The sequence below is a fragment of the Nomascus leucogenys genome, chromosome 21 (genome assembly GCF_006542625.1).
Source record: "Nomascus leucogenys isolate Asia chromosome 21, Asia_NLE_v1, whole genome shotgun sequence".
In the NCBI taxonomy this organism is placed as follows: Eukaryota; Metazoa; Chordata; class Mammalia; order Primates; family Hylobatidae; genus Nomascus; species Nomascus leucogenys.
Window position 1 is genome coordinate 52,874,299 of NC_044401.1, and position 12,467 is coordinate 52,886,765.

The window sequence follows — 12,467 nt, forward strand, 5'->3', positions numbered from 1 at the left end:
TGTTTAACCTCTCTGGACTTTATTTTCCTCATCTCTAAAATAAAGACGATAATAATAGCAGTAGTCAGGTGCATGTGGCGCGAACCTAATAAATGTGCAAGGTTTTTTTTTATACTGTAAAGAATTGAATCCAGGTATATTATTGTTGAGGTATCAAAGACCTATTTTCAAATCAGAAAACTCATTGTCCTTATTACCGTATGGCTTTATGCCATAAGTTTCCTTTTTCTATTAACTGATTCTATTCTTGCTAAATGGTTTCGCTAAACAGAAGAACTACCATCTTGAGATAGTCATCAAAATACATGAAAAGTTAATGAGATTTTCCCAACAATATATCTAAATAGGGGAAAAGTTACACATATCTATCAAGTAATTGCATAGCTCTCTGGGAGGTGTTCATGTGAAAATAAATGACTGCATAGAAGGGCTTTCCATGGCTGGGACGGTGTCTTCTCAGTGTGTTCTGCAGTTCTTACAGCCCTAGGAGCATTGTGCAGACATCAGAATCAAAGCCAAACTCTGTCATTAAATACTGAGCTACAAAGCCAGGCGCGGTGGCTCATGCCTGTAATCCCAGCACTTTGGGAGGCAGAGGTGGGCAGATCACGAGGTCAGGAGATCAAGACCATCCTGGCCAACATGGTGAAAACCCATCTCTACTAAAAATACAAAAAAATTAGCTGGGCGTGGTGGCGTGCGCCTGTAGTCCCAGCTACTTGGGAGGCTGAGGCAGGAGAATTGCTTGAACCAGGGAGGCAGAGGTTGCAGTGAGCCGAGATCACACCACTGCATTCCAGCCTGGCAACAGAGCAAGACTCTGTCTCAAAAAAACAACAACAAAAAAACTGAGGTACAGAGACATGATCCAGGTCATCCAAGCTGATGGCAGAATTGGGATTATAATTCAGGTACAATTTTATTCTATAATTCCATGTTGTTTTCTCAGTTTCCAGTCAGGGAAGAGCTCTGCTGCTTGGAAAACCTAACTCAGTAACAATTACAACCCATTCTGCGTTTTCTAAACAGTGCTGCTCAGTGAGGGAACAGATGTTGGAGAGTCCACTGGAGTGGCCCAGGCAGCTCAGAGCCTTGCAGAAGATAAAATTCACATATGTAATAAAAGGATAGAGCTTCTAGTTGCCCCAGAATAATCAAGAATGCTACAAGGAAAGAAAGGTAACATAATATCTAGAATCTATTTTTATGCCTCATGTTGAACTTCATAAGAGGTAACTCTAGACGAGCCTGATCAACATAGTGAAACCCCATCTCTACTAAAAATACAAAAATTAGCCGGGCATGGTGGTGCACGCCTGTAATCCCAGCTACTCGGGATGCTGAGGCATGATAATCGCTTTAACCTGGGAGGGGGAGGTTGTGGTGAGCCGAGATTGTGCCACTGCACTCCAGCCTGGGCGACAAAGTGAGACGACATCTAAAAAAAAAAAAAAAAAAAAAAAAAAAAGAAGAGGTAACTCTGGTAGTTCTCCTGAAAGGTGAAATAGTGGGATTCAATACCTTTTCTAAACCTAGGTTGGGTTCTTCCCAGAAGAAAGCAAGGCTGCTTGAATGAGTATTGCTGTGGCCAGTTATTTTGATGCCAAGAAAGGAGATGGATCCTAAAAGAGGGTGATAGGCTGAGGGGGCTTAAGTTCATTCATTAAAGTTAGGATGACCAATACATTCTTACACTATTCTCAAAGACTTCATGGACTTTTCTCCCTCTTCAAAATAATGTTGACTTATGCTATCTGAAAACACTTCCTGCGTTTCAGACTCAGCCTGCAATATGTTAACAGCCAACAGTTGAACAATATTCTGCATGTGCATTTGTAGTGCAGTAAACCATTTACTCAAAGAAACAAAAACCCAAAACAACTCCCCGCCTCCCCCAATGAAGACAGCAGAAGAGAACTAACTGATTTGTCTGTTGTCTTTCCTGTCAAGATCGCCCTCGCCTTTGCTTTGGTCAGCGGGAAGGACTTTATGTATGAGTCATACAAATGTTTTGCCAGGGCCCGGAGGTCAGCGGACTCTGGGTTCAGCTGGTCGATATCACTGGAGATCTCCGCCAACAGCTTCTCCTTCTCGGCCTGTGGCATCCGCCCAAACCTGATGGCTATAGAGGAAGAGGAATGACAGGATGAATCATTGGATTACTACTGCTCTGAACACACACTGTGCTCTCCCAGCCCTCGTTCCCACACAGTAGAAGCCCTCCTCCTCCACTGCTCTCGAGTTCTGGTTTCTGTCTACCACTTTGCTCATGTTTTTATTTCACAAAAGTAGCACAGACCATCAGTAAAAATTAAACTGTTCACTTTCATTTTTAAAAGTTAATGCATAATCCTGCTGAGAAAGTGAAAGAATTCATGAGTTTAGCAAAGGGAGGAAAGTATGTCGACTTAAACGTGAAATAATTGAGAACCAACTCCTATTCATCCCTCAAGACCCAATTCAAAGGTCACCTTCTTTGTATCCCCAGCACTTGACCTAAGGTCAGGCACTTAGAAGGATCAACACGTTTCACGAATTAAAATATGAAACTGTGCAGAATTCAAAGTTGTACAGACACAGGCTTTGTTCTCAGGGAGTCTGTAAGATCTGTTTGTCTCTGTTAGAAAGAAATATGGATGGTACTTTATCACATCTTACTAGTCCAGAGAGCACTTTTACACGTAGTGGAGAGAAGCCATAGTTATCTCCCGACTCTCCAGAGTTACCACTTAATGATGTTTGTCAGAAAGACAAACTGGCTGCCTGTAGGGTGAGGAAGTATGAAAGAAAGAAAAGCAACAAGGAAAATGTAAGAGGGGTTAGTGGGGACTAGTTTGGGGAAAAAATAAACTGTAACTTTTCAACTCAGATATGTTTTCTTTCCTTCTTACCAATATGTTCAGCAAAATATTATTTTGAATCATGTTCCTTTGGGAGCACACTTTGGGTTCTATGTTTCCCATAATAAGGGTACCTGGCCATCATGTCCACTTTCCCCCATGCATACATAGCTCTGTTCTTACACTCACGATGTGGTATCACAGCCATGTGTTTTTATGGTGATCAGCTTCACTAGACCATATGCTCCTCGAGCACAGAGACTGTCATATTTGTTTATATCTCTAGCAAGACTCTGTCTCTGCTGAATCCCAGAACAAAGAGATTTTTATTTTATTTTATTTTATATTTTGAGATGGAGTCTTGCTCTGTCGCCCAGGCTGGAGTGCAGTGGCACAATCCCAGCTCACTGCAACCTCCACCTCCTGGGTTCAAGCGATTCTCCTGCCTCAGCCTCCTGAGTAGCTGGGATTACAAGGGGTGGGCCACCATGCCTGGCTCAGTTTTGTATTTTTAGTAGAGACAGGATTTTACCATGTTGTCCAGGCGGGTCTCAAACTCCTGACCTCAAGTGATTCACCCACCTCAGCCTCCCAAAGTGTTGGGGTTACAGGCATGAGCCACTGTGCCCAGCCAGAAATAGTTCTTTTATATGTTATAATGCTAAGGGTAGCATTTCTACCATGAGACATGACAGCACATGATAACTTTCCCATCTGAGCACTCTGTGAATATTACCTTGGATTTTCCCAAGAAAAAACTGACACGTACCCTTGAGTCTCAAATTCATAAATTCATTTCCATTGACCCTAAATAAATTTTATTGCTGACTAATACAACTATTGTTTTGTAGGGGCCTCCTTAGAGACCAGACTTGGGAGTTAGAGGGGAAGAAAATCTTACCTCTCAGTTGGGATTCCTTTAAATTGAATTAGCTTATATTTAGATACTTTTAGTGCATATATCCTTGGTATATGGCCTCTTCATATAGAAACCTTTAAACTCGGAGTTTTTGGTCAAAAATCCTGTTTCCCTACTCACTCTTCCCCATTTTCCTTCCGTGTTGTTCCATGGGGCTGGGGTATGGTTGTTCATATTTTTATCTACTGGTGACCCCAGCCCCTGGCGCTAGGCTTGTCTGGGTCCCTCAGGATATGACCTCATCTCACAGCACTGATCACAGGAATTAATCTATAATGTTTTCTTTCCTCCCTTGCCATATAATCTCCACAAAGGCAGGAATCTTGTTCATTATTGCATCCTCAGCACTTAGTACAATTTCTGGCACATATTAAGTCCTTGTCTGATGTATTTTGAAATACAATGGAAAGAAAACCCCAGATAGCATATTCCTTCAAAATCCTCTGTGACCTCCTGACCACTTTGCTCAGATATAATTCCTTATGCGGTTGGCCCTCCATACCCGCAGGTTCCACATGTGCAGATTCAACCAGCTGTGGATTGAATATATTTGGAAAAAAGAACCAATAAAAAATAATATGGGCTGGTGTGGTGGCTCACACCTGTAATCCCAGCACTTTGGGAGGCCAAAGTGAAAGGATTGCCTGAGGCCAGGAATTTGAAAGCAGCCTGGGAAACCTAGAGAGACCCTGTCTGTACAAAAATAAAAATAAAAATAATTAGCTGGGCATGGTGGCGTGTGCCTCTAATCCCAGCTACTCAGGAGGCTGAGGTAGGAGGATCCCTTGAGCCCAGGAGTTTGAGGCTGCAGTGAGTCGTGATAGAGCCACTACACTTTAGCCTGGGTGACAGCAAGACTCTATCTCTAAAATAAATAAATAAAACAATGTTAAAAAGTAAGACAAATAAAAAAATACAGTATAACAACTTTTTTTTTTTTTTGAGACAGGGTCTCGTTCTGTCACCCAGGCTGGAGTGCAGTGGCACAATCATGGCTTACTGCAGCCTCGACCTCCTGGACTCAATCGATTCTCCCACCTCAGCCTCCTGAGTAGCTAGGACTACAGGTATGTGCCACCACGCCTGGCTAATTTTTAATTTTTTTGTAGAGACAGGGTTTCACCATGTTGCCCAGGCTGGTCTCGAACTCCTGGGGCTCAAGGGATCCTCCTGCCTCCACCTCCCAAAGAGATGGGATTACAGGCATGAGCCATGACACCTGGCCATAAGAACTATTTATACAGTATTTATACTGTATTAGATATTATAAGTCATCTAGAGATGATCTAAAGTATACAGGAAGGTATGTGTAAGTTACATGCAAATACTATGCCATTTTATATCAGAGACTTGCACATTTAGGAATTTTGGTATCTGAGTGGGTCCTGGAGCCAATCCCAGGGAGTAAAGAGGGATGGCTGTACTATGTTCATTTCTTGTTCACCAGCAGTTCCCAACTGAGAAGTGGGGAGGGTAGGGGAGGCAGAGCATACCAGAGTCACTCGGTAACTTCTGACATTGTATGTCTTCCCTGGGACATTTTGATGGGCCATCCATCCACTCAATTAGGAGTATATAAAAAACCTGGGGTTTGGGACAGTTTATAAAAAACTTCCTAAATGCTGGGCTCCTGTTGTATGCATACATTAGCTCATGTATTAAACTGTTACTATACTACGACGTTGGTTTATATCAGTTATTCTACTCGAATATAAATTATATGAGTAACAGGTTTTCTCATCTTTGTTCCTAGGTGTAACAAAATACACATAGTAGATTAACAATAAATGTTTGATGGATTAAACTCCAAAATATCAGGTTTAAAAACAGACAGAAAATGAGACACTATGTCCATTAGGAAGTTTGGGAAAATGATCATGAGAAAAGCACTAAGGAAGAAGGCATATTAAAAGAAGAAGGAATTCTGGCGTAAAACTCCGAGAAAATCAGTTATCCTATAACAAAATAGAGGCGACTAGAATCACCAACTCTCTGCTGCTCCTGAACTTTCGTTATTTCACAGACCACACAATACTGTCTCTTTATTCAAGGAGTAATTATTGAATGACTATTGTGTGCCAGGCATGGTCCTAAGCTCTGATTCAGTTTTTACAGGTAAGAGGCTATAAACATATGCAAAACTTTACACACCTATAAAAGCAATTTTTTCCTAGTGGGTAATCAAAAAAGTTAATTTAAATGGATATACAGCCAAAGATAGCCACTTACTACATTTACTAGTCTTGCTTTTCTATCACCTAACAAATATAACCAAAAAATACCCCTAAAAACCATTTTGGAATTAGGATATATTAAAGTGATATCCCTCTGCTATAATCTCACTAAAATGTATTTTTATAAGTTGAAGTTCCCCCCAAAGGCTAACTCTAGTGAATAAATTATCTGTATTGTTAAATGCCCATGCTACGAATTAGGTTCCATTTAATTACCAGTGCAACCAATTATATAGGTGATTTTTAGCATTTTTATACACCAGAGGTTCATAAAAGGAATGAAAAATCGATCCCATTTGGTGAGATGAAATTCACATAAAACATACACAAATTTGAAATTGTACAGAAAACAAGGATTTTTATTTGCCTACTTTTTTTTTTTTTTGTCTTTCAGCTGAGGCACGCATACCTTTTTTAAGGGGAAAAAAGCCAGTTTTATTATTTCGTTGCTTTTGAGTCCCACATAATCGTACCTATCTACCTCATGTGAGGTGATGAGAGGAGGCACAGGAAGTGTTTAACACAGTGCTAGGCACATGGCAATGCTTAACAAACACAGCTTTTATTGCTGTGGTCTTGGTAACTATGGCTGCTGTGGGTTCTAGACCAGGTTGGTAGTCATGGCACGCTGACCTCTCTCCCACAGAGAAAGAACAGAATCTGAAAACCTAATCTATGTGTCTATCTGTCTGCCTATCTCTATTTCTATCTTTCCATCTTTAAGTTGTTTGTGAGATGGTGTTTTTTAGTTAAGTAATTCTTGAGCCTCAGGTTCTACCCTTTATGTGGAGAATCTGACAACCAAGAGGAGGAAAGCGATGGAGGTTGGGAGGTGTTTCCTGCAAGACTGAAGTGAGAGCTTAGAAATAGAAGATGAACATTCTGGATTGGGGGTCAGAACTATAAAGGTTGAGTGTACTCATATACAAGTGTATTTTTCCAAATCTTCTACCACTGCTGATTAATCTTAAAAGGAAAATGCTTCATGTCTTACTGTGAGTCACTGAGTGAGAACTTTTGGCCTCTCTGGAAAGCAAGGGAATGAATACTGCACTGAATGCAGTCAGGAAGTTTAATTTCTAGTTTCAGCTCAGTGACAAACTAGCTATGTGGCTTTAAGAAAATTACTGAACTTCTCTGGTCTTCAACTGATTTATTTACTGAATGAGTAACTTAGAAAAGAAGATTCTAAAGTTTCCTTCCTCTAACTCTAAATTTAGCTCTAAAGTTCTACAAATGTCTACATAGTACTCAAGAACATGCTCTGCTCTCTTTTTAAAAGCAGTATTTGTCTAGTTTTTGAGGCTCGAAAAAAATACATTCTGTCTGTTCTACAGATCTGGCACCTGTCACACAGAGCAACTTCCAGAACACTGGCACATAGTTTCCTATTTGGAAAAATTCATCACCTACAGAGAAATCTGGTATCTTGGTAAAAAAAATTATCAATATCAGAACTGATAGGCTCTCTTCAGGAAGACTGGGTTTGATAGAGACTCATTAACTTCTGGGAAAGCATATTAGCATTCCTTTATATAACACACTTCTATTGAGCTGAATGTAGCTACTACTAGCATGTCATAGATTCTGTATTGTGTATTTAGTACTGATATTGCTGAACACACAAACACCAAGCACATGGAATAGTTAGATGTCCTGCTTTTTGGATCTGGGTATAATGCTAAGAAACAATTAATCGGCATGTTTTTAAAACATCTACCTAATTGTAGGAGCATTAAAGACAAATGCTACTTAATTACTAAGGTTAATTAAAGCAGGTTTTCAAAATAATAAATCAATAGAAAATAAAAGGATGAAATAAGATAAGTCTTATTTTTGTCTTTCCACATCTAAGGGATGAATTTGCAATCATTATCAGGCTTTTGAAAATTAGTAAGGCTATGTCTTATAGTCAATTTTTCTACTTTTTATATGTTTGTTGCATATAAAAAAGAACACGTGCTGTTGCCAATAAGTTGTTTTCCCATCTCTCTTTAAAATTTTTTTTTTTAGAGACAGGGTCTTTCTCAATCACCCAGGTGGGAGTGTAGTGGCATGATCATAGCTCACTGCAACCTTCTGGGCTCAAGCAATCATTCTGCCTCAGCCTCCCAAGTGGCTGGACCCACAGACGCGCATGACCATGCCCAGCTAATTTTTATTTTATTTTTTGGTAGAGATGGGATCTCGCCAAAACTCCTGGCCCAAGTGATCCTCCTGACTCAGTCTCCCAAAGTGCTGGAATTGCAGGTATGAGCCACTACACCCGGCTCACCTCTCTTTCTTTCCTTCCTTCTTTCCCTCCCTTCCTTTTTCCTTTTTTCCTCCCTCCCTCCCTCCCTTCCTTCCTTCCTTTTTCTTTTCTTTTTTTTTTTTTTTTAAAGAGACAGGGTCTCATTCTCTTGCCCGGGCTGGAGCACAGTAGTATGATCTTGGCTCACTGCAGCCTTGAACACCTGGGTTCAAGGGATGCTCTCACCTCAGCCTCCTGAGTAGCTGGGACCACAGGCATGCACCACCATGCTTGGCTCACTTCTCTTTCTTGAGGGAAAAAAAACAACTTGTGCCTGCTGGAGGTTCTACAGGATTTGGCAATCTAATAACTATCCTTTTGTAGTTCCTCTGAAGTAAAACAAGGAGCAAATTTAGCACTAATATTAAATTATTTTTATGCAGAGGTACCATTTTTCACACTATTTGTAGAGGACATTTAAACATTTTCTTAGGTTTCTTTCAAAAATGAAGACGAGCAAAACACCACCAGCTCACCTTCTAACTCAATCTCTGATTCCCTGAGGTCTTTCTGACATCCTTTAATTCATTCACTGAACACTTGGTTGATGCAACACTGCTACACAGATGGGGCTGGGGGAAAGGATGGAAAGGACATGTCTGGTAGGGGAGACTGGATATATTACACAGATGAGTCTTTCTCTAGTGTATCTCTCTGTACTGGCTCTGGCTTTTCGGCCCAGGTTGAAGGTTCTGACTCTACTATTGCCTCCTCTTTAAGCTATCTTTCCTCCACCACTGAACTTACTGAAAGAGTTGTTTTCACTCCGTCTGTGTTTGTCACTTTCTATTCACTTCTCGATCTACTGCAATCTAGCTTTGGGCTCACTGGGATTTACCGAAACTTTGTAAAAATCCTGAATGCTTTTCTCTCAGCCAGAACTAATGGCCTCTTCTAAGTTCTCAATAGACTTGAGCTCTTCAGTATTCTCCCAGCCTTTAACTCCGGCGACCATCCCCACCCTCTTATTTCTAAAATTTCTTGTCCTGGTTCCTGCTGTTCTGGGTCCTCTAACGTTCTGCCAGCTGCTCTCCAGATCTCTCTGACGGTGCCTCTCCCTTAGCTTGTATTCTGTGGTCCCTAGTATGACCTCTCTAATCTACAATGGGTGCTGATGATTCCTGCTCTTTCTTTACTGAAATTTGGAGCCTTATTTTTCACATCCTCCTATATTCCTCTATACATAGTTGCTGGATACTCCATAGGCATCTCTAACACAATATAAAACTGAATTTAAAATTTTCTCCTCCAAACCGGCTCTTATTCCTGTGTTCCTTTCTTGGTTAATTCATTCTATCACCCAAATTAGATATCCTAAATAATCTTTGACAACCTCTCTCCCTTCAGGCGCTTTTATTCATTGGTCACTGCTCTGATATTTCTCTCAATTTCCTTTCTTCTCACCCTTCTCAATGTCTTATTTCCTAATATTGCATTGGTCTTCAGATGGATTTCCCAATTCCAGTCTTTTCTCTATCATTTTTACTGCTATCAGTAGTTTTTTTTTTTTTTTTTTTTGGTAATATGTATCTGATCACTCTCTTGCTTTTTAAGGCAGAATGTGATATCACAGGAAGGTATGAAACACATAGAAAAGGAAGAGCAGGGAATCAGAAAAGTCTCATGGGAAGGAAGGCATTTGAATGCAGCCTTGAATGTCAGGTAGAATTTCCACAGGGAACAGACAAACATATCAACAGAGGCCCAGAGGTATCCAAGCATAAGCCATTTTCCAGGAACAGCAAAATGCAGAGTTTGCCTGAAGTGTGAGCGGAAAGTGGGCAGGGGTGGAGAAAGGAGGTGGGCTCCAACATGGGCGGTTCTGGAGTCCACGCAGGGTAGAGGGACAGGGCAGCTGGAGCAAACATGTACTGCCACATGCATTACGATTTTGTTACCTTTTCTGAAAGTTAAGATTTGGGTAATTTTTCTTTACACAACCAAGAAGACTAAAGAAAAAAAAGGAATAGGTTAGCCAGGCGCGGTGGCTCACACCTGTAATCCCAGCACTTGGAGAGGCTGAGGTGGGCAGATGACGAGGTCAGGAGATCGAGACCATCCTGGCTAACACGGTGAAACCCTGTCTCTACTAAAAATACAAAAAATCAGCCGGGCATGGTGGCGGGCGCCTGTAGTCCCAGCTACTCAGGAGGCTGAGGCAGGAGAATGGTGTGAACCCGGTTGGTGGAGCTTGCAGTGAGCCTAGATCACGCCACTGCACTCCAGCCTGGGCAACACAGCGAGACTCTGTCTCAAAAATAATTAATAATAATAAAAAGTAATAGGTTAAAGTTGAAATCTATTATTTGCCATTCAGAATTTTTCCTTTTCTCAATATACACTAGAGCTGCTGTTTGCAAGGCACTGAGAGAACTGCCTTAAAAACGTTGAGTGTCAATACCATTCAGGACATAGGCGTGGGCAAGGACTTCATGTCTAAAACACCAAAAGCAATGGCAACAAAAGCCAAAATTGACAAATGGGATCTAATTAAACTAAAGAGCTTTTGCACAGCAAAAGAAACTACCATCAGAGTGAACAGGCAACCTACAGAATGGGAGAAAATTTTTGCAACCTACTCATCTGACAAAGGGCTAATATCCAGAATCTACAAAGAACTTAAACAAATTTACAAGAAAAAAACAAACAACCCCATCAAAAAGTGGGCGAAGGACATGAACAGACACTTCTCAAAAGAAGACATTTATGCAGCCAAAAAACACATGAAAAAATGCTCATCATCACTGGCCATCAGAGAAATGCAAATCAAAACCACAGTGAGATACCATCTCACACCAGTTAGAATGGCCATCATTAAAAAGTCAGGAAACAACAGGTGCTGGAGAGGATGTGGAGAAATAGGAACACTTTTACACTGTTGGTGGGACTGTAAACTAGTTCAACCATTGTGGAAGTCAGTGTGGCGATTCCTCAGGGATCTAGAACTAGAAATACCATTTGACCCAGCCATCCCATTACTGGGTATATACCGAAAGGGCTATAAATCATGCTGCTATAAAGACACATGCATACGTATGTTTACTGCGGCACTATTCACAATAGCAAAGAGTTGGAACCAACCCAAATGTCCAACAAGGATAGACTGGATTAAGAAAATGTGGCACCATGGAATACTATGCAGCCATAAAAAATGATGAGTTCATGTCCTTTGTAGGGACATGGATGAAGCTGGAAACTATCATTCTCAGTAAACTATCGCAAGGACAGGAAACCAAACACTACACGTTCTCACTCATAGGTGGGAACTGAACAATGAGAACTCATGGACACAGGAAGGGGAACATCACACTCCGGGGACTGTTGTGGGGTGGGGGCAGGGGGGAGGGACAGCATTAGGAGATATACCTAATGCTAAATGACGAGTTAATGGGTGCAGCAAAACAACATGGCACATGGATACATATGTAACAAACCTGCACATTGTGCACATGTACCCTAAAACTTAAAGTATAATTAAAAAAAAAAAAAGGTTGAGTGTCGCAAAAATTTGTGAAATCTTTTCTCTGGATTTTTATGAAGCCACTGAGAAACTATTTTGAAAGTTGTCAGTTTTTTTTTTTAAATTATAAACTCTCTCTCATTTATATAATAAGACATCCTAGTCAGCAAAGCTAAGATTTCAATAGTTTTTAAATTTATGAAAAACATATTTTTAACAAAATCTCAATGTTATAGAGAAAACCTAACTGAATGATTCATAAATAACATGTCAATTCTTCTCTAGATTATTTTCTTAAATAGGTCAGGTGCAGTGGCACATGCCTGTAGTTTCAGCAACTCCAGATGCTGAGGTGAGCCCAGCCTAAGCAACACAGGGAGACTCCATGTCTAAAAATAGTAATAATAAATACAGAAAATTTTAAAAATAAAAAGTGCACTTAGCCTAAACTTACTATTTTATTATTTAGTTCATACATTAAAAAGAGCTCTGAATATGAATTATTCACTAGTCAAAATTTTTTTTTTTTTTTTTTTTTTGAGACAGGGTCTTGCTCTGTTACCCAGGCTGGAGTGCAGTGGTGCGATCACGGCTCACTGCAACTTCCACCCCCTGGGCTAAAGTGATCTTCCCACTCCAGACTCCCGAGTAGCTGAAACCACAGGCGCAAGCCATCATGCCCGACTAATTTTTTGTAGTTTTAGTAGAGATGGAGTCTTGC

At 40.6% G+C, this 12,467-nt stretch overlaps 1 protein-coding gene across 2 annotated transcripts in view; it reads right to left on the reverse strand.

Moving 5' to 3' along the window:
* The window catches only part of PPARG (peroxisome proliferator activated receptor gamma), an 85,310-nt gene that overhangs the window by 27,247 nt on the left and 45,596 nt on the right, over positions 1–12,467 (reverse strand). The window contains exon 5 of one of the 2 annotated variants that reach the window (XM_003264989.3): positions 1,923–2,122. The exons of the other annotated variant lie outside the window; for it this stretch is intronic. Within the exon in view, the coding sequence (XP_003265037.1) occupies positions 1,923–2,122 (200 nt within the window). The remainder of the gene's footprint in view (positions 1–1,922; positions 2,123–12,467) is intronic. 2 annotated transcript variants of the gene reach the window in all.